We start from the raw sequence: 18,542 nt of genomic DNA on the forward strand, positions 1-18,542 counted from the left end.
GGTTTAGTCCTGATTTAGTCCTGGTTTAGTCCTGGTTTAGTCCTGATTTAGTCCTGGTTTAGTTCTAGTTTAGTCCTGATTTAGTCCTGGTTTAGTCCTAGTTTAGTCCTGATTTAGTCCTGGTTTAGTACTGGTTTAGTCCTGGTTTAGTCCTGGTTTAGTACTGGTTTAGTCCTGGTTTAGTCCTGATTTAGTCCTGGTTTAGTCCTGGTTTAGACTTGGTTTAGTCCTGGTTTAGTCCTGGTTTAGACCTGGTTTAGTCCTGGTTTAGTCCTGATTTAGTCCTGGTTTAGTCCTGGTTTAGTCCTGATTTAGTCCTGGTTTAGTTCTAGTTTAGTCCTGATTTAGTCCTGGTTTAGTCCTAGTTTAGTCCTGATTTAGTCCTGGTTTAGTATTGGTTTAGTCCTGGTTTAGTCCTGGTTTAGTACTGGTTTAGTCCTGGTTTAGTCCTGATTTAGTCCTGGTTTAGTCCTGGTTTAGTCCTGGTTTAGTCCTGGTTTAATAATAATAATAATAATAACTTTTATTTATATAGTGCTTTTCAGTGACCCAAAGACGCTGAACATAATAAAAAAGGGGGGGTATTTACAGACAGGGGGGACAACACGTACAGAACACATTAATATACAGATAAAATGAACAAGACAGAAGAAGTAGAGAGAAAAAGATGGGGATGTAACAGTTTAGACCTGTTCTAGTCCTGGTTCAGTCCCGGTTTAGTCCTGGTTTAGTCCTGGTTTAGTCCTGGTTTAGTCCTAGTTTAGTCCTGATTTAGTCCTGGTTTAGTCCTGGTTTAGTCCTGGTTTAGTCCTAGTTTAGTCCTGATTTAGTTCTGGTTTAGACCTGGTTTAGTCCTGGTTTAGTCCTGGTTTAGTACTGGTTTAGTCCTGGTTTAGTCCTGGTTTAGTCTCTGTATGGTCCTGGTTTAGTCCTGGTTTAGTCCTGGTTTAGTCCTGGTTTAGTCCTGATTTAGTCCTGGTTTAGTCCTAGTTTAGTCCTGGTTTAGTCCTGGTTTAGTCCTGATTTAGTCCCGGTTTAGTCCAGGTTTAGTCCTGTTTAGACCTGGTTTAGTCCTGGTTTAGTCCTGGTTTAGTCCTGGTTTAGTCCTGGTTTAGTCCTGTTTAGTCCTGGTTTAGTCCTGTTTTAGTCCTGGTTTAGTCCTGGTTTAGACCTGGTTTAGTCCTGGTTTAGTCCTGATTTAGTCCTGATTTAGTCCTGGTTTAGTCCTGGTTTAGTCCTGGTTTAGACCTGGTTTAGTCCTGGTTTAGTCCTGGTTTAGTCCTGGTTTAGACCTGGTTTAGTCCTGGTTTAGTCCTGATTTAGTCCTGATTTAGTCCTGGTTTAGTCCTGGTTTAGTCCTGGTTTAGACCTGGTTTAGACCTGGTTTAGTCCTGGTTTAGTCCTGGTTTAGTCCTGGTTTAGACCTGGTTTAGTCCCGGTTTAGTCCCGGTTTAGACCTGGTTTAGTCCTGGTTTAGTCCTGGTTTAGTCCTTGTTTAGTCCTGGTTTAGACCTGGTTTAGTCCTGGTTTAGTCCTGGTTTAGTCCTGATTTAGTCCTGGTTTAGTACTGGTTTAGTCCTGGTTTAGTCCTGATTTAGTCCTGGTTTAGACCTGGTTTAGTCCTGGTTTAGTCCTAGTTTAGTCCTGGTTTAGTCCTGTTTAGTCCTGGTTTAGTCCTGGTTTAGTCCTGGTTTAGTCCTGTTTAGTCCTGGTTTAGTCCTGGTTTAGTCCTGATTTAGTCCTGGTTTAGTCCTGGTTTAGTCCTGATTTAGTCCTGGTTTAGTCTCTGTATGGTTCTGGTTTAGTCCTGGTTTGGACCTGGTTTAGTCCTGGTTTAGTCCTGATTTAGTCCTAGTTTAGTCCTGGTTTAGTCCTGGTTTAGTCCTGATTTAGTCCTGGTTTAGTCTCTGTATGGTTCTGGTTTAGTCCTGGTTTAGACCTGGTTTAGTCCTAGTTTAGTCCTGATTTAGTCCTGATTTAGTCCTAGTTTAGTCCTGGTTTAGTCCTGGTTTAGTACTGGTTTAGTCCTGGTTTAGTCCTGGTTTAGTCCTGATTTAGTCCTGGTTTAGTCCTGATTTAGTCCTGGTTTAGTACTGGTTTAGTCCTGGTTTAGTCCTGGTTTAGACCTGTTCTAGTCCTGGTTCAGTCCTGGTTTAGTCCTGGTTTAGACCTGGTTTAGTCCTGGTTTAGTCCTGGTTTAGTCCTGGTTTAGTCCTAGTTTAGTCCTGGTTTAGTCCTGGTTTAGTCCTGGTTTAGTTCTGGTTTAGTCTCTGTATGGTCCTGGTTTAGTCCTGGTTTAGTCCTGGTTTAGTTCTGATTTAGTCCTGGATTAGTACTGGTTTAGTCCTGGTTTAGTCCTGGTCTAGTCCTGATTTAGTCCTGGTTTAGTCCTAGTTTAGTCCTGGTTTAGTCCTGGTTTAGTCCTGGTTTAGTTCTGGTTTAGTCTCTGTATGGTCCTGGTTTAGTCCTGGTTTAGTCCTGGTTTAGTCCTGATTTAGTCCTGGATTAGTACTGGTTTAGTCCTGGTTTAGTCCTGATTTAGTCCTGGTTTAGTCCTGGTTTAGTCTCTGTATGGTCCTGGTTTAGTCCTGGTTTAGTCCTGGTTTAGACCTGGTTTAGTCCTGGTTTAGTCCTGATTTAGTCCTGGTTTAGTCCTGGTTTAGTCCTGATTTAGTCCTGGTTTAGTTCTAGTTTAGTCCTGATTTAGTCCTGGTTTAGACCTGGTTTAGTCCTGGTTTAGTCCTGGTTTAGTACTGGTTTAGTCCTGGTTTAGTCCTGGTTTAGTCCTGATTTAATCCTGGTTTAGTCCTGGTTTAGTCCTGGTTTAGTACTGGTTTAGTCCTGGTTTAGTCCTGATTTAGTCCTGGTTTAGTCCTAGTTTAGTCCTGGTTTAGTCCTGGTTTAGTCCTGGTTTAGTCCTGGTTTAGTCTCTGTATGGTCCTGGTTTAGACCTGGTTTAGTCCTGGTTTAGTCCTGGTTTAGTCCTGGTTTAGTCCTGGTTTAGACCTGGTTTAGTCCTGGTTTAGTCCTGGTTTAGTCCTGGTTTAGTCCTGGTTTAGTCCTGGTTTAGACCTGGTTTAGTCCTGGTTTAGTCCTGGTTTAGTCCTGGTTTAGTACTGGTTTAGACCTGGTTTAGTCCTGGTTTAGTCCTGGTTTAGACCTGGTTTAGTCCTGGTTTAGTCCTGGTTTAGTCCTGGTTTAGTACTGGTTTAGTCCTGGTTTAGTCCTGATTTAGTCTCTGTATGGTTCTGGTTTAGTCCTGGTTTAGTCCTGGTTTAGTCCTGGTTTAGACCTGGTTTAGTCCTGGTTTAGTCCTGGTTTAGTCCTGATTTAGTCCTGGTTTAGTCCTGGTTTAGTCCTGGTTTAGACCTGGTTTGGACCTGGTTTAGACCTGGTTTAGTCCTAGTTTAGTCCTGATTTAGTCCTAGTTTAGTTCTGGTTTAGTCCTGATTTAGTCCTGGTTTAGTCCTGGTTTAGTCCTGGTTTAGACCTGTTCTAGTCCTGGTTTAGTCCTGATTTAGTCCTGGTTTAGTCCTGGTTTAGTCCTGGTTTAGTCCTGGTTTAGTCCTGATTTAGTCCTGATTTAGTCCTGGTTTAGTCCTGGTTTAGACCTGTTCTAGTCCTGGTTCAGTCCTGGTTTAGTCCTGGTTTAGACCTGGTTTAGTCCTGGTTTAGTCCTGGTTTAGTCCTGGTTTAGTCCTGGTTTAGTTCTGGTTTAGTCTCTGTATGGTCCTGGTTTAGGCCTGGTTTAGTCCTGGTTTAGTCCTGATTTAGTCCTGGTTTAGTACTGGTTTAGTCCTGGTTTAGTCCTGGTTTAGTCCTGATTTAGTCCTGGTTTAGTCCTAGTTTAGTCCTGGTTTAGTTCTGATTTAGTCCTGGATTAGTACTGGTTTAGTCCTGGTTTAGTCCTGGTCTAGTCCTGATTTAGTCCTGGTTTAGTCCTAGTTTAGTCCTGGTTTAGTCCTGGTTTAGTCCTGGTTTAGTTCTGGTTTAGTCTCTGTATGGTCCTGGTTTAGTCCTGGTTTAGTCCTGGTTTAGTCCTGATTTAGTCCTGGTTTAGTCCTAGTTTAGTCCTGGTTTAGTCCTGGTTTAGTCCTGGTTTAGTCCTGGTTTAGTCTCTGTATGGTCCTGGTTTAGTCCTGGTTTAGTCCTGGTTTAGACCTGGTTTAGTCCTGGTTTAGTCCTGATTTAGTCCTGGTTTAGTCCTGGTTTAGTCCTGATTTAGTCCTGGTTTAGTTCTAGTTTAGTCCTGATTTAGTCCTGGTTTAGACCTGGTTTAGTCCTGGTTTAGTCCTGGTTTAGTACTGGTTTAGTCCTGGTTTAGTCCTGGTTTAGTCCTGATTTAATCCTGGTTTAGTCCTGGTTTAGTCCTGGTTTAGTCCTGATTTAGTCCTGGTTTAGTCCTAGTTTAGTCCTGGTTTAGTCCTGGTTTAGTCCTGGTTTAGTCCTGGTTTAGTACTGGTTTAGACCTGGTTTAGTCCTGGTTTAGTCCTGGTTTAGTCCTGGTTTAGTACTGGTTTAGACCTGGTTTAGTCCTGGTTTAGTCCTGGTTTAGACCTGGTTTAGTCCTGGTTTAGTCCTGGTTTAGTCCTGGTTTAGTACTGGTTTAGTCCTGGTTTAGTCCTGATTTAGTCTCTGTATGGTTCTGGTTTAGTCCTGGTTTAGTCCTGGTTTAGTCCTGGTTTAGACCTGGTTTAGTCCTGGTTTAGTCCTGGTTTAGTCCTGATTTAGTCCTGGTTTAGTCCTGGTTTAGTCCTGGTTTAGACCTGGTTTGGACCTGGTTTAGACCTGGTTTAGTCCTAGTTTAGTCCTGATTTAGTCCTAGTTTAGTACTGGTTTAGTCCTGGTTTAGTCCTGGTTTAGTCTCTGTATGGTCCTGGTTTAGACCTGGTTTAGTCCTGGTTTAGTCCTGGTTTAGTCCTGATTTAGTCCTGGTTTAGTACTGGTTTAGTCCTGGTTTAATCCTGGTTTAGTCCTGGTTTAGTCCTGGTTTAGACCTGGTTTGGACCTGGTTTAGACCTGGTTTAGTCCTGGTTTAGTCCTGGTTTAGACCTGGTTTAGTCCTGGTTTAGTCCTGGTTTAGTCCTGATTTAGTCCTGGTTTAGTCCTGGTTTAGTCCTAGTTTAGTCCTGATTTAGTCCTAGTTTAGTACTGGTTTAGTCCTGGTTTAGTCCTGGTTTAGTCCTGATTTAGTCCTGGTTTAGTACTGGTTTAGTCCTGGTTTAGTCCTGGTTTAGTCCTGATTTAGTCCTGGTTTAGTACTGGTTTAGTCCTGGTTTAGTCCTGGTTTAGTCCTGATTTAGTCCTGGTTTAGTACTGGTTTAGTCCTGATTTAGTCCTGGTTTAGTCCTGGTTTAGACCTGGTTTAGTCCTGGTTTAGTCCTGGTTTAGTCCTGGTTTAGTACTGGTTTAGTCCTGGTTTAATCCTGGTTTAGTCCTGGTTTAGTCCTGGTTTAGACCTGGTTTGGACCTGGTTTAGACCTGGTTTAGTCCTGATTTAGTCCTGGTTTAGACCTGATTTAGTCCTGGTTTAGTCCTGTAACAATAATTGTGACAAGTCGACATTAAATAATTGTATCGTTGTATCATAATAAACGTTTTATCTAGACATTATAGACTCTGGAGCCTGTCCCAGTGACTTTGGGCCTACAATACTACAGTACTACAGTACTACAGTATAACAGTACTACAGTACTACAGTACAACAGTATAACAGTACTACAGTACAACAGTATAACAGTACTACACTACTACAGTACTACAGTACTACAGTACTACAGTATAACAGTACTACAGTACTACAATACTACAGTACTACAGTACTACAGTACTACAGTACTACAGTACAACAGTACTACAATACTACAGTACTGCAGTATAACAGTACTACAGTACAACAGTACTACAATACTACAGTACTACAGTATAACAGTACTACAATACTACAGTACTACAGTACTACAGTACTACAGTACTACAGTACAACAGTACTACAGTACTACAGTACTACAATACTACAGTACTACAGTATAACAGTACTACAGTACTACAGTACTACAATACTACAGTACTACAGTATAACAGTACTACAGTACTACAGTACTACAGTACTACAGTACTACAATACTACAGTACTACAGTATAACAGTACTACAGTACTACAGTACTACAGTACTACAGTACTACAGTACTACAATACTACAGTACTACAGTACTACAGTACTACAGTACTACAGTACTACAGTATAAAAGTATAAAAGTATAACAGTATAACAGTATAACAGTATAACAGTACTACAGTACTACAGTACAACAGTATAACAGTACTACAGTACAACAGTATAACAGTACTACAGTACTACAGTACTACAGTACTACAGTACAACAGTACAACAGTATAACAGTACAACAGTATAACAGTACTACAGTACTACAGTACTACAGTATAACAGTACTACAGTACTACAGTACAACAGTATAACAGTACTACAGTACAACAGTATAACAGTACTACACTACTACAGTACAACAGTACAACAGTACTACAGTACTACAGTACTACAGTACAACAGTATAACAGTACTACACTACTACAGTACTACAGTACTACAGTACTACAGTATAACAGTACTACAGTACAACAGTATAACAGTACTACAGTACTACAGTACTACAGTATAACAGTACTACAGTACTACAGTACAACAGTATAACAGTACTACAGTACAACAGTATAACAGTACTACACTACTACAGTACAACAGTACAACAGTACTACAGTACTACAGTACTACAGTATAACAGTACTACAGTACTACAGTACAACAGTATAACAGTACTACAGTACAACAGTATAACAGTACTACACTACTACAGTACTACAGTACTACAGTACTACAGTATAACAGTACTACAGTACTACAGTACTACAGTACTACAGTATAACAGTACTACAGTACTACAGTACTACAGTACTACAGCCCTGCTCGTACTCACGTCTGTAAATCAATTTGACTCCTTCAAAACAAATAGCTGGGATGGTTGCCGTGGCGATCATTCCTCACATGGAAGTTACAGATCTTATTTTGAAAGTGTCTCCAGGTTTTGTCAGTAGTAAATCTATATTTGTTTCAGTTTGACCTTCTCCTGTGTCAGTCATGTGAGAATACTCTGTGTACAGATGAAGTATGTGAGAATACTCTGTGTACAGATGAAGTATGTGAGAATACTCTGTGTACAGATGAAGTATGTGAGAATACTCTGTGTACAGATGAAGTATGTGAGAATACTCTGTGTACTGATGAAGTATGTGAGAATACTCTGTGTACTGATGAAGTATGTGAGAATACTCTGTGTACAGATGAAGTATGTGAGAATACTCTGTGTACAGATGAAGTATGTGAGAATACTCTGTGTACAGATGAAGTATGTGAGAATACTCTGTGTACTGATGAAGTATGTGAGAATACTCTGTGTACTGATGAAGTATGTGAGAATACTCTGTGTACTGATGAAGTATGTGAGAATACTCTGTGTACTGATGAAGTATGTGAGAATACTCTGTGTACTGATGAAGTATGTGAGAATACTCTGTGTACTGATGAAGTATGTGAGAATACTCTGTGTACAGATGAAGTATGTGAGAATACTCTGTGTACTGATGAAGTATGTGAGAATACTCTGTGTACTGATGAAGTATGTGAGAATACTCTGTGTACTGATGAAGTATGTGAGAATACTCTGTGTACAGATGAAGTATGTGAGAATACTCTGGGCTGGAAACTTGGAGAACGTCATATTTGAAATTTGTGACAGAAACTTAAGATAAATATGTTCAAAACACAGAGTTTGTGGTTAATCCAGAACCTTCTTTGTGTAAAACTCCAAAACAAACAGAAGTGACACTCAAACAGCCTGATATATATATATATATATATATATATATATATATATATATATATATATATATATATATATATATATATATATATATATATATATATATCTCAAATCATTGTATCATAATAATTGTACCCACAGCTGAATGAACGATGCAAGGATGCGACACACACACACACACACACACACACAGGTCAGACACACACACACACACACACTATGTACTATGTAACGTCTCTTGTGGAGCGTCTGCCATGTGCTCATCTCCATGGAGATATCATGGCCTGGAATGTGTCACAGCAATGAGTTAAACGTATCTTCCATTTATTCAATTGCAGGTGTTTTATTGCCCCTGTGAGCGGGGGACGCCTCTCCACAGAGGTGACCTGTAACTTGACCTGTGGGTGTCATCTGCTTGTCTCCATGGAGGTAAATGCCATACTGTGGAAATGATGCATCATCTCCTTGAAGACAAGCAGGTGTTTCAGAAAGTTTAGTGCTGTTTAAAAGTGTGTTTCTTTGTGTTCGGTGTAAACCTGAGACTGAACATCTGCAGAACAGTTCAGTCATTTATAGAAAACAAGTTCACTATTGCTTTTCTTCATAAAACCCTCAGTAATCTTTGGGAGTGGCAGATCCCAACACGACCTCCACACGACCTCCACACGACCTCCGCACGACCTCCGCACGACCTCCACACGACCTCCGCACGACCTCCGCACGACCTCCGCACGACCTCCGCACGACCTCCGCACGACCTCCGCACGACCTCCGCACGACCTCCGCACGACCTCCGCACGACCTCCGCACGACCTGTGTCAATGTCCACCAATGATCATGACCTAAAGCCACTTTTGGGATTCTAAATGTATAATACTCAAATCTATACTTTACTATACTCACTTTTAAAGATGAGAAAATATTGATTGACATACAATATTTAGATGAAAATGTTTGACATAATATCTTTAAATTAAGTCAAAAAAAGTGATTTTTTGAACCTACAGAGTTTAGGGAAAATTAAAAAACTCTAAACCAAATTCATTTTAAATGATAATGTGCTTCACAGGCTCGTGCCACACAGCAGTCATTCTTTAGTCAAGATACTTCTGTAGCCACAGCTGCCCTGGGGCGGACTGACGGAAGCAAGGCTGTCAATCTGCGCCTTCAGTCCCTCTTATCAATCGTTGAATAGAAGACAAGGTGGATGAAGTGACTTGCCTAAAGACACAAGGACAGAACTTGATCAGAGCGAGAATCAACCCTCTGACCTTCTGGTTGCAGGGCTCTGACCACTGAGCCACTGTTGCCAAGTCCAGATGTGTTCATTCATCATAGTTTGATTAAGTTAATATAAACGGGTCATTTTTGTAACTATGGCCACAATAAGAGTTATTCTTTATGCTTCGTGCATCAAAAACACGATTGTATGTGTTGTATATCTTGCTGGTGACAACAGGCTCAGATGACACATGTGAGTGACTGGCACAGACGCCTGGGTCAGACCCCCTGGACACTCCCCCCTCCTCTCTGGACACTCCCCCCTCCTCTCTGGACACTCCCCCCTCCTCTCTGGACACTCCCCCCTCCTCTCTGGACACTCCCCCCTCCTCTCTGGACCCTCCCCCCTCCTCTCTGGACCTCCTCAGAACGACACTGAGCCTATTGTGCCGAGTCCTGCCATCCGTGTCCATCCATCACACACCACACGACACCCGCCCCGGTCAGACCCCCGTCAGGCCCCCGTCAGGCCCCCGTCAGGCCCCCGTCAGACCCGGTCAGACCCACGTCAGACCCCGGTCAGACCCCCGTCAGGCCCCCGTCAGGCCCCCGTTAGGCCCCCCGTCAGGCCCCCCGTCAGGCCCCCGTTAGGCCCCCCGTCAGACCCCCGTTAGGCCCCCGTCAGACCTCTCTCTGTGGGACACTGGGCTGGACTTTAATCCAGAGCCAAGTATATGTGTTGACGACACAAGGTCAAAGCTCAGAACAAAATACTGCAAATATTTGGCTTTCAAGTCAAAACTTTGGTTTGATTCACTGCAACTTTTTTATGAGTTCACAAAGTTCATTTAAGAATTTAAGAAATATCTAACTCATAGATACTTTTATCATACGTTTAGTTCTTGTCTTGTTATCGGGGATTATCCATCCTGTTTATTACATTTACATATGTATTTGAGCTTTAGTGACCAGAGCTGTGGCACTGGCACCTGTACAGTTCAAGTCTAAAGAGTATTTATCCTGTACAGTTCGGGGGCCTTTTAGGCCTTTATTAGTCCTGTTTTAGTCCCCTTTTAGGCCTCAATTAGTCCTGGTTTAATCCCCTTTTAGGCCTCAATTAGTCCTGGTTTAGTCCCCTTTTAGGCCTCATTTAGTCCTACTTTAGTCCCCTTTTAGACGTCAATTAGTCCTGGTTTAGTCCCCTTTTAGACGTCAATTAGTTTTGGTTTAGTCCCCTTTTAGGCCTCAATTAGTCCTGGTTTAATTCCCTTTTAGACCTCAATTAGTCCTGGTTTAGTCCCCTTTTAGGTCTCATTTAGTCCTACTTTAGTCCCCTTTTAGACGTCAATTAGTCCTGGTTTAGTCCCCTTTTAGGCCTCATTTAGTCCTACTTTAGTCCCCTTTTAGACGTCAATTAGTCCTGGTTTAGTCCCCTTTTAGGCCTCAATTAGTCTTGGTTTAGTCCCCTTTAAGGCCTCAATTAGTCCTGGTTTAGTCCCCTTTTAGGCCTCAATTAGTCCTGTTTTAGTCCCCTTTTAGGCCTCAATTAGTCCTGGTTTAGTCCCCTTTTAGGCCTCAATTAGTCCTGTTTTAGTCCCCTTTTAGGCCTCAATTAGTCCTGGTTTAATTCCCTTTTAGACCTCAATTAGTCCTGGTTTAGTCCCCTTTTAGACCTCAATTAGTCCTGGTTTAGTCCCCTTTTACACCTCAATTAGTCCTGGTTTAATTCCCTTTTAGACCTCAATTAGTCCTGGTTTAGTCCCCTTTTAGGCCTCATTTAGTCCTACTTTAGTCCCCTTTTAGACGTCAATTAGTCCTGGTTTAGTCCCCTTTTAGGCCTCAATTAGTCTTGGTTTAGTCCCCTTTTAGGCCTCAATTAGTCTTGGTTTAGTCCCCTTTTAGGCCTCAATTAGTCTTGGTTTAGTCCCCTTTTAGGCCTCAATTAGTCCTTGTTTAGTCCCCTTTTAGGCCTCAATTAGTCCTGGTTTAGTCCCCTTTTAGGCCTCAATTAGTCCTGGTTTAGTCCCCTTTTAGGCCTCAATTAGTCCTGGTTTAGTCCCCTTTTACACCTCAATTAGTCCTGGTTTAATTCCCTTTTAGACCTCAATTAGTCCTGGTTTAGTCCCCTTTTAGGCCTCAATTAGTCTTGGTTTAGTCCCCTTTTAGGCCTCAATTAGTCCTGGTTTAGTCCCCTTTTAGGCCTCAATTAGTCCTGGTTTAGTCCCCTTTTAGGCCTCATTTAGTCCTACTTTAGTCCCCTTTTAGACGTCAATTAGTCCTGGTTTAGTCCCCTTTTAGGCCTCAATTAGTCTTGGTTTAGTCCCCTTTTAGGCCTCAATTAGTCCTGGTTTAGTCCCCTTTTAGGCCTCAATTAGTCCTTGTTTAGTCCCCTTTTAGGCCTCAATTAGTCCTGGTTTAGTCCCCTTTTAGGCCTCAATTAGTCCTTGTTTAGTCCCCTTTTAGGCCTCAATTAGTCCTTGTTTAGTCCCCTTTTAGGCCTCAATTAGTCCTGGTTTAGTCCCCTTTTAGACCTCAATTTGTCCTGGTTTAGTCCCCTTTTCTACGTCAATTAGTCTTGGTTTAGTCCCCTTTTAGGCCTCAATTAGTCCTGGTTTAGTCTTATTTGATCCTGTTTGTAAGTCCTGGTTCAATCCAGTTATAGACCAGGAAATGCTCCACTGTCGTCTTGTTTTTTATTGCTATTTTGGTCCCGGTGTTTAATATGTGTTTAGTCCCTTTAGTCCTTCTTAGTCCCTTTAGTCCTTCAGTCACATTTACAACTGAAGTCACTTCCATCTATTTGTGAGACGTGTCCTGGAAAGATTAGCGCTGCGGCTAAAGCTAAGGTCAGGGCGGAGTCAAGATGACCGGAATGTTCTGCTGCAGATTGTGATTGCACAGTAACAGGGGCCAGCGCCAGGGGCCAGCGCCAGGGGCCAGCGCCAACAACAGGGGACTTCCTCCCCTGCGTGCTTCACATTTGTGTCAGGGCCCTCACCCAGCGGGCCCTCACCCAGCGGGCCCTCACCCAGCGGGCCCAGCGGGGGCCCTAACCCAGCGGGAGCCCTCACCCAGCGGGCCCTCACCCAGCGGGCCCTCACCCAGCGGGCCCTCACCCAGCGGGCCCAGCGGGGGCCCTCACCCAGCGGGAGCCCTCACCCAGCGGGCCCTCACCCAGCGGGCCCTCACCCAGCGGGCCCTCACCCAGCGGGGGCCCTCACCCAGCGGACCCTCACCCAGCGTGGGCCCTCACCCAGCGGGGGCCCTCACCCAGCGGGCCCTCACCCAGCGGGCCCTCACCCAGCGGGCCCTCACCCAGTGAGCCCTCACCCAGCGGGCCCTCACCCAGTGAGCCCTCACCCAGCGGGCCCTCACCCAGTGGGCCCTCACCCAGTGGGCCGGGGCCGACATACCAAACATACCAATGTTTATAATGAACCACCATGAAATGTGTAGAAATATGAATAATAGTTGGATTATGATGTCATAATGTATATGATCACCAGTCTGCCTCAGGGCAGCTGTGGCCACAGAAGTAGAGTCTGGCTGAGGAGTGATTGTGTGATAGTGAAGCAACTGAGAAAATAGTTCTTACAGAAATGGGGCACATTTTGCTTTTACGCAAAAATATTCTGATTTGGCCTCAAACTCAAAGTTTGTTCTCTCACTTTGTTTCTGTGTAAATGGGCGTGGTCGAGGTCAGAGACGCCCTGCTCCCACCAGTCTGCCTCAGGGCAGATGTGGCAATATAAAGTGAATGTTCTGCTTATTCCAGAAGTCACATGATCCTTCCTCTGGTTGTTTTAGTGAACTCAGAGCTCCGCCTCCAAAGGAAACACCTTCTCCACAGACTAAAAGGGCGTGTCCAGGTCCACAGACTAAAAGGGCGTGTCCAGGTCCACAGACTAAAAGGGCGTGTCCAGGTCCACAGACTAAAAGGGCGTGTCCAGGTCCACAGACTAAAAGGGCGTGTCCGGGTCCACAGACTAAAAGGGCGTGTCCAGGTGCATTGATGGTCACATGATCATGGGACATTTTACACATGAATCTATTTTAGAACATGTTTTAGCGGCGAGACTTTTCCCTCGTTCTCCTGCTGGACAGGAAGTGTGGGCGGGGCAAAAAGAGGGAAAGTGGGCGGGTCAATAACAATGTGGCGTGTCCTGGAAGTGTCGTAAAAACACTACAAAAAACCCTGTACTAGATCTAAGTGCAGTAAATTTTTATACTAGTTTAACAGACGAAACCATCAGTACATACAGTACATACAGTACATACAGTACATACAGTACATACAGTACATACAGTACATACAGTACATACAGTACATACTATGAAAGTACTTTTGAAATCCCAATGTTGTGACCCAGTACAGACTTGCCCCGAACAACTTCTTGTCATTGCTGCGGCGTGACTCCTGGTGAAGTGACAGCTGTCTGCCCCCCTACTGTCCCCCCACTGTCCCCCTACTGTCCCCCTAGTGCACCCCTACTGCCCCCCTAGTGCCCCCCCAGTGGCCCCTACTGTCCCCCTACTGTCCCCCTAGTGCACCCCTACTGCCCCCCTAGTGCCCCCCCAGTGCCCCCTACTGTCCCCCTAGTGTGTCCCCCCTGAGCCTGGAGACTGATGTGTCCCCCCGGAGCCCTGAGACTGATGTGTCCCCCCGGAGCCCTGAGACTGATGTGTCCCCCCGGAGCCCTGAGACTGATGTGTCCCCCCGGAGCCTGGAGACTGATGTGTCCCCCCGGAGCCTGGAGACTGATGTGTCCCCCCGGAGCCTGGAGACTGATGTGTCCCCCCGGAGCCTGGAGACTGATGTGTCCCCCCGGAGCCTGGAGCCTGGTGGTGGTAGATGTGGAGAGAAGGTTGAGGATGAGGGGAATGCAGAGGAGGAGGAGGGGAGGTGGTGGGTCGCAGTACGGTTTGAAGCGGTCGAGCCTTCAGCCTGAGGCGTAAATGTGACCACCTGGTGCTGATTGGAGTGGGAGGAGTCACTGAGAGCGTTGATTGGGGACAAGGAGCAGGTGGGAGGGCCATGGTGCAGACGTCCCCTGACCTTTCACCCTCCTTCTGTCCTTCCACCCTCCTTCTGTCCTTCCACCCTCCTTCTGTCCTTTCACCCTCCTTCTGTCCTTCCACCCTCCTTCTGTCCTTTCACCCTCCTTCTGTCCTTTCACCCTCCTTCTGTCCTTCCACCCTCCTTCTGACCTTTCACCCTCCTTCTGTCCTTCCACCCTCCTTCTGTCCTTTCACCCTCCTTCTGTCCTTTCACCCTCCTTCTGTCCTTTCACCTTCCTTCAGTCCTTTCACCCTCCTTCAGTCCTTTCACCCTCCTTCTGTCCTTTCACCCTCCTTCTGTCCTTTCACCCTCCTTCTGTCCTCCCACCCTCCTTCTGTCCTTTCACCCTCCTTCTGTCCTTTCACCCTCCTTCTGTCCTTTCACCCTCCTTCAGTCCTTTCACCCTCCTTCTGTCCTTTCACCCTCCTTCTGACCTTTCACCCTCTTTCTGTCCTTTCACCCTCCTTCTGTCCTTCCACCCTCCTTCTGTCCTTTTACCCTCCTTCTGTCCTTCCACCCTCCTTCTGTCCTTTCACCCTCCTTCTGTCCTTCCACCCTCCTTCTGTCCTTTCACCCTCCTTCAGTCCTTTCACCCTCCTTCTGTCCTTTCACCCTCCTTCTGACCTTTCACCCTCTTTCTGTCCTTTCACCCTCCTTCTGTCCTTCCACCCTCCTTCTGTCCTTTTACCCTCCTTCTGTCCTTCCACCCTCCTTCTGTCCTTTCACCCTCCTTCTGTCCTTCCACCCTCCTTCTGTCCTTCCACCCTCCTTCTGTCCTTTCACCCTCCTTCTGTCCTTCCACCCTCCTTCTGTCCTTTCACCCTCCTTCTGTCCTTTCACCCTCCTTCTGTCCTTTCACCCTCCTTCAGTCCTTTCACCCTCCTTCTGTCCTTTCACCCTCCTTCTGTCCTTTCACCCTCCTTCTGTCCTTTCACCCTCCTTCTGCCTTCTGTCCTTTCACCCTCCTTCTGTCCTTTCACCCTCCTTCAGTCCTTTCACCCTCCTTCAGTCCTTTATCCCTCCTTCTGTCCTTTCACCCTCCTTCTGTCCTTTCACCCTCCTTCAGTCCTTTATCCCTCCTTCTGTCCTTTCACCCTCCTTCTGTCCTTTCACCCTCCTTCAGTCCTTTCACCCTCCTTCTGTCCTTCCACCCTCCTTCTGTCCTTTCACCCTCCTTCTGTCCTTTCACCCTCCTTCTGTCCTTTCACCCTCCTTCTGTCCTTCCACCCTCCTTCTGTCCTTTCACCCTCCTTCTGTCCTTTCACCCTCCTTCTGTCCTTTCACCCTCCTTCAGTCCTTTCACCCCCCTTCAGTCCTTTATTCCTCCTTCTGTCCTTTCACCCTCCTTCTGTCCTTTCACCCTCCTTCAGTCCTTTATCCCTCCTTCTGTCCTTTCACCCTCCTTCTGTCCTTTCACCCTCCTTCAGTCCTTTCACCCTCCTTCTGTCCTTCCACCCTCCTTCTGTCCTTTCACCCTCCTTCTGTCCTTTCACCCTCCTTCTGTCCTTTCACCCTCCTTCAGTCCTTTCTCCCTCCTTCAGTCCTTTATCCCTCCTTCTGTCCTTTCACCCTCCTTCTGTCCTTTCACCCTCCTTCTGTCCTTCCACCCTCCTTCTGTCCTTTCACCCTCCTTCTGTCCTTTCACCCTCCTTCTGTCCTTTCACCCTCCTTCTTTGGCCGGGAAAAACTGCATAACCTCTTTGGGAAAAGCGCAGAAACCTGGGAGAGTCCACGGTGAAGTGAGGGATCACAGGTGGACAGGCCACGCCCGCTTGAGTGCGATGATGGCGCTGAGGAGAGGGTGGCCTTGACGTAGATGGGTGGAGTTAGGTCTTCCAGGCTGAATTTACGCAGGCTTCATATCTCCAACATATTTGGTAACGATCTTTTTAAAAAATAATCTGAAAGATCCTAAAATGTGAGAAAGTGAAATAAACTCTCTAAACCACCAATAATTCCACTGAGATGAGGAGCAGAAGTCCTGTTTGCAGTGCGGCGTCATTAGGATTAGCTCGTTAGGAGTAGCTCGTTAGGAGTAGCTTGTTAGGATTAGCTCGTTAGGAGTAGCTCGTTAGGAGTAGCTTGTTAGGATTAGCTCGTTAGGAGTAGCTCGTTAGGAGTAGCTCGTTAGGATTAGCTCATTAGGAGTAGCTCGTTAGGAGTAGCTCATTAGGAGTAGCTCGTTAGGAGTAGCTCGTTTGATCCTGGGTTTTCTTCCACAGCTACAGAAGTACACAAGGGCGTGGCACACAGGTATTTCATGTACTGATCAGGACAACTGTATTTGAAGTAATTTGTCAGTTTAATTATTATTATTACATTTTAACAAATGATTTGATTTTAAGATTTCTGAATGAAAAATCACTATGGCTGAATTTTGAATTTCTTCTCAATATGAAATATTGTGACAAAATGTGTTTAAAGACTCAAAGATGGTGTCACCTGCTCGTCTCCATGGAGATGCAGCAGCAGCAGCAGCACCAGCACCGGCAGCACCAGCAGCACCAGCAGCAGCAGCAGCACCAGCAGCACCAGCAGCACCAGCAGCACCAGCAGCAGCAGCAGCAGCAGCAGCAGCAGCAGCAGCAGCAGCAGCAGCACCAGCAGCACCAGCAGCAGCAGCAGCAGCAGCACCAGCAGCAGCAGCAGCAGCAGCACCAGCACCAGCAGCACCAGCAGCACCAGCAGCAGCAGCAGCACCAGCAGCACCAGCAGCACCAGCAGCACCAGCACCAGCAGCAGCAGCAGCAGCAGCACCAGCACCAGCACCAGCACCAGCAGCAGCAGCAGCAGCAGCAGCAGCAGCACCAGCAGCACCAGCAGCAGCAGCAGCACCAGCAGCACCAGCACCAGCAGCAGCAGCAGCACCAGCAGCAGCAGCAGCAGCAGCAGCAGCAGCACCAGCACCAGCAGCACCAGCAGCACCAGCAGCAGCAGCAGCACCAGCAGCACCAGCAGCACCAGCAGCACCAGCACCAGCAGCAGCAGCAGCAGCAGCAGCAGCAGCACCAGCACCAGCAGCAGCAGCAGCAGCAGCAGCACCAGCAGCAGCACCAGCACCAGCACCAGCAGCAGCAGCAGCACCAGCAGCACCAGCAGCACCAGCAGCAGCAGCAGCAGCAGCAGCACCAGCAGCAGCAGCAGCACCAGCAGCACCAGCAGCAGCAGCAGCACCAGCAGCAGCAGCAGCAGCAGCAGCAGCAGCAGTAAAACTCGTGTGGATGAGCCACAACAGCTAAACGCGAGCTCAGGTTTCTCCTGAACTGGGTCTAATTTTAACCCCGTGATCCTCGGGGTTTAAATGCCAGTCCAGACGATCCGGAGCAGTTGTTCTGCTCACGTCCACTTCACACGACACCAGGAGCTGCAGCGCTGCTCTTGCTCCGGCTTTTCAACTAAACTCTTTATTCCGTCGCACCAGAGTTTGACAATCATGGAGCTTTTCGAGACCAATCCGTATTTCTTCCCCGACCAGCGATTTTACGAAGGGAACGATAACTTCTACCAATCCAGACTTCCAGGTAGGAATGGTGCATTGTGGGAATATGTGTGCTTTTTTTGACAATACCAACGATGTGTGACCAGTTTCAGAAACAAACTTATTTCGAGTTTTTGGGTGAGTTTCTATTAGTTTTACATTAAATCTAGTTGTTTCTGAAATGATCCCGTTGATTTTTAAGCATTATTATTGCTGATTAAGCCTGAAATTCTGAAATCTGGCGACACAAATCATCTTTTTTATTAGATTAATGTGTTTGTATGTCGGCCCCGACATAAACTAAACTGAACCCAACCTAAACTGAATGATGGAAGCTAAAAGGTTCAAGCTAGAAGCGAATGTGGTGAACTCTTTAATGGTGAAAAGAACAGAAAAGTCCTGACATCCACCTCTGGTTCCAGGGGGCTACGACCAGACCGGCTTCCAGGATCGGAGCGCTATGATGGGCTTGTGTGGTCCGAGCGGCGTGTCCCAGGTGGTGGAGGACAAGCCGTCTCCAAACAGCAGCCTGTCGCCTCCTCATTCCGACAGCAACGCGCCTCACTGCCCGGGACAGTGCCTGCCCTGGGCCTGCAAGCTCTGCAAGCGCAAAACCGTCACCATGGACCGGCGCCGAGCGGCCACTTTGAGGGAGAAACGCCGCCTGAAGAAAGTGAATGAAGCGTTCGATGCTTTGAAGAGGAGTACGCTGATGAACCCCAACCAGCGGCTGCCCAAGGTGGAGATTTTGAGAAGCGCCATCCAGTACATTGAGCGGTTGCAGGCGCTTGTGTCATCCCTGAACCAGCAGGAAAATGAGGCGGGGCAGCAAGGAATCCACTACAGACAAAGCCAAGCGCAGCCCAGAGTAAGTACAGGACACGA

The 18,542-nt window shown here is 46.3% G+C and overlaps 1 protein-coding gene across 1 annotated transcript in view; it reads left to right on the top strand.

Annotated features, from left to right (window-relative positions):
• Window positions 1–17,513: 17,513 nt before the first annotated feature.
• The window catches only part of myog (myogenin), a 14,204-nt gene continuing 13,175 nt past the window's right edge, over window positions 17,514–18,542 (top strand). Inside the window, exons 1-2 of the mRNA XM_072461888.1 lie at window positions 17,514–17,700; window positions 18,080–18,525. Of these exons, the coding sequence (XP_072317989.1) occupies window positions 17,613–17,700; window positions 18,080–18,525 (534 nt within the window). The 5' untranslated portion in view covers window positions 17,514–17,612. The remainder of the gene's footprint in view (window positions 17,701–18,079; window positions 18,526–18,542) is intronic.

Source organism: Eucyclogobius newberryi, unplaced genomic scaffold (genome assembly GCF_026437365.1).
Source record: "Eucyclogobius newberryi isolate DKJ021-1_F unplaced genomic scaffold, fEucNew1.0.hap1 SCAF_33, whole genome shotgun sequence".
Lineage (NCBI taxonomy): Eukaryota > Metazoa > Chordata > Actinopteri > Gobiiformes > Gobiidae > Eucyclogobius > Eucyclogobius newberryi.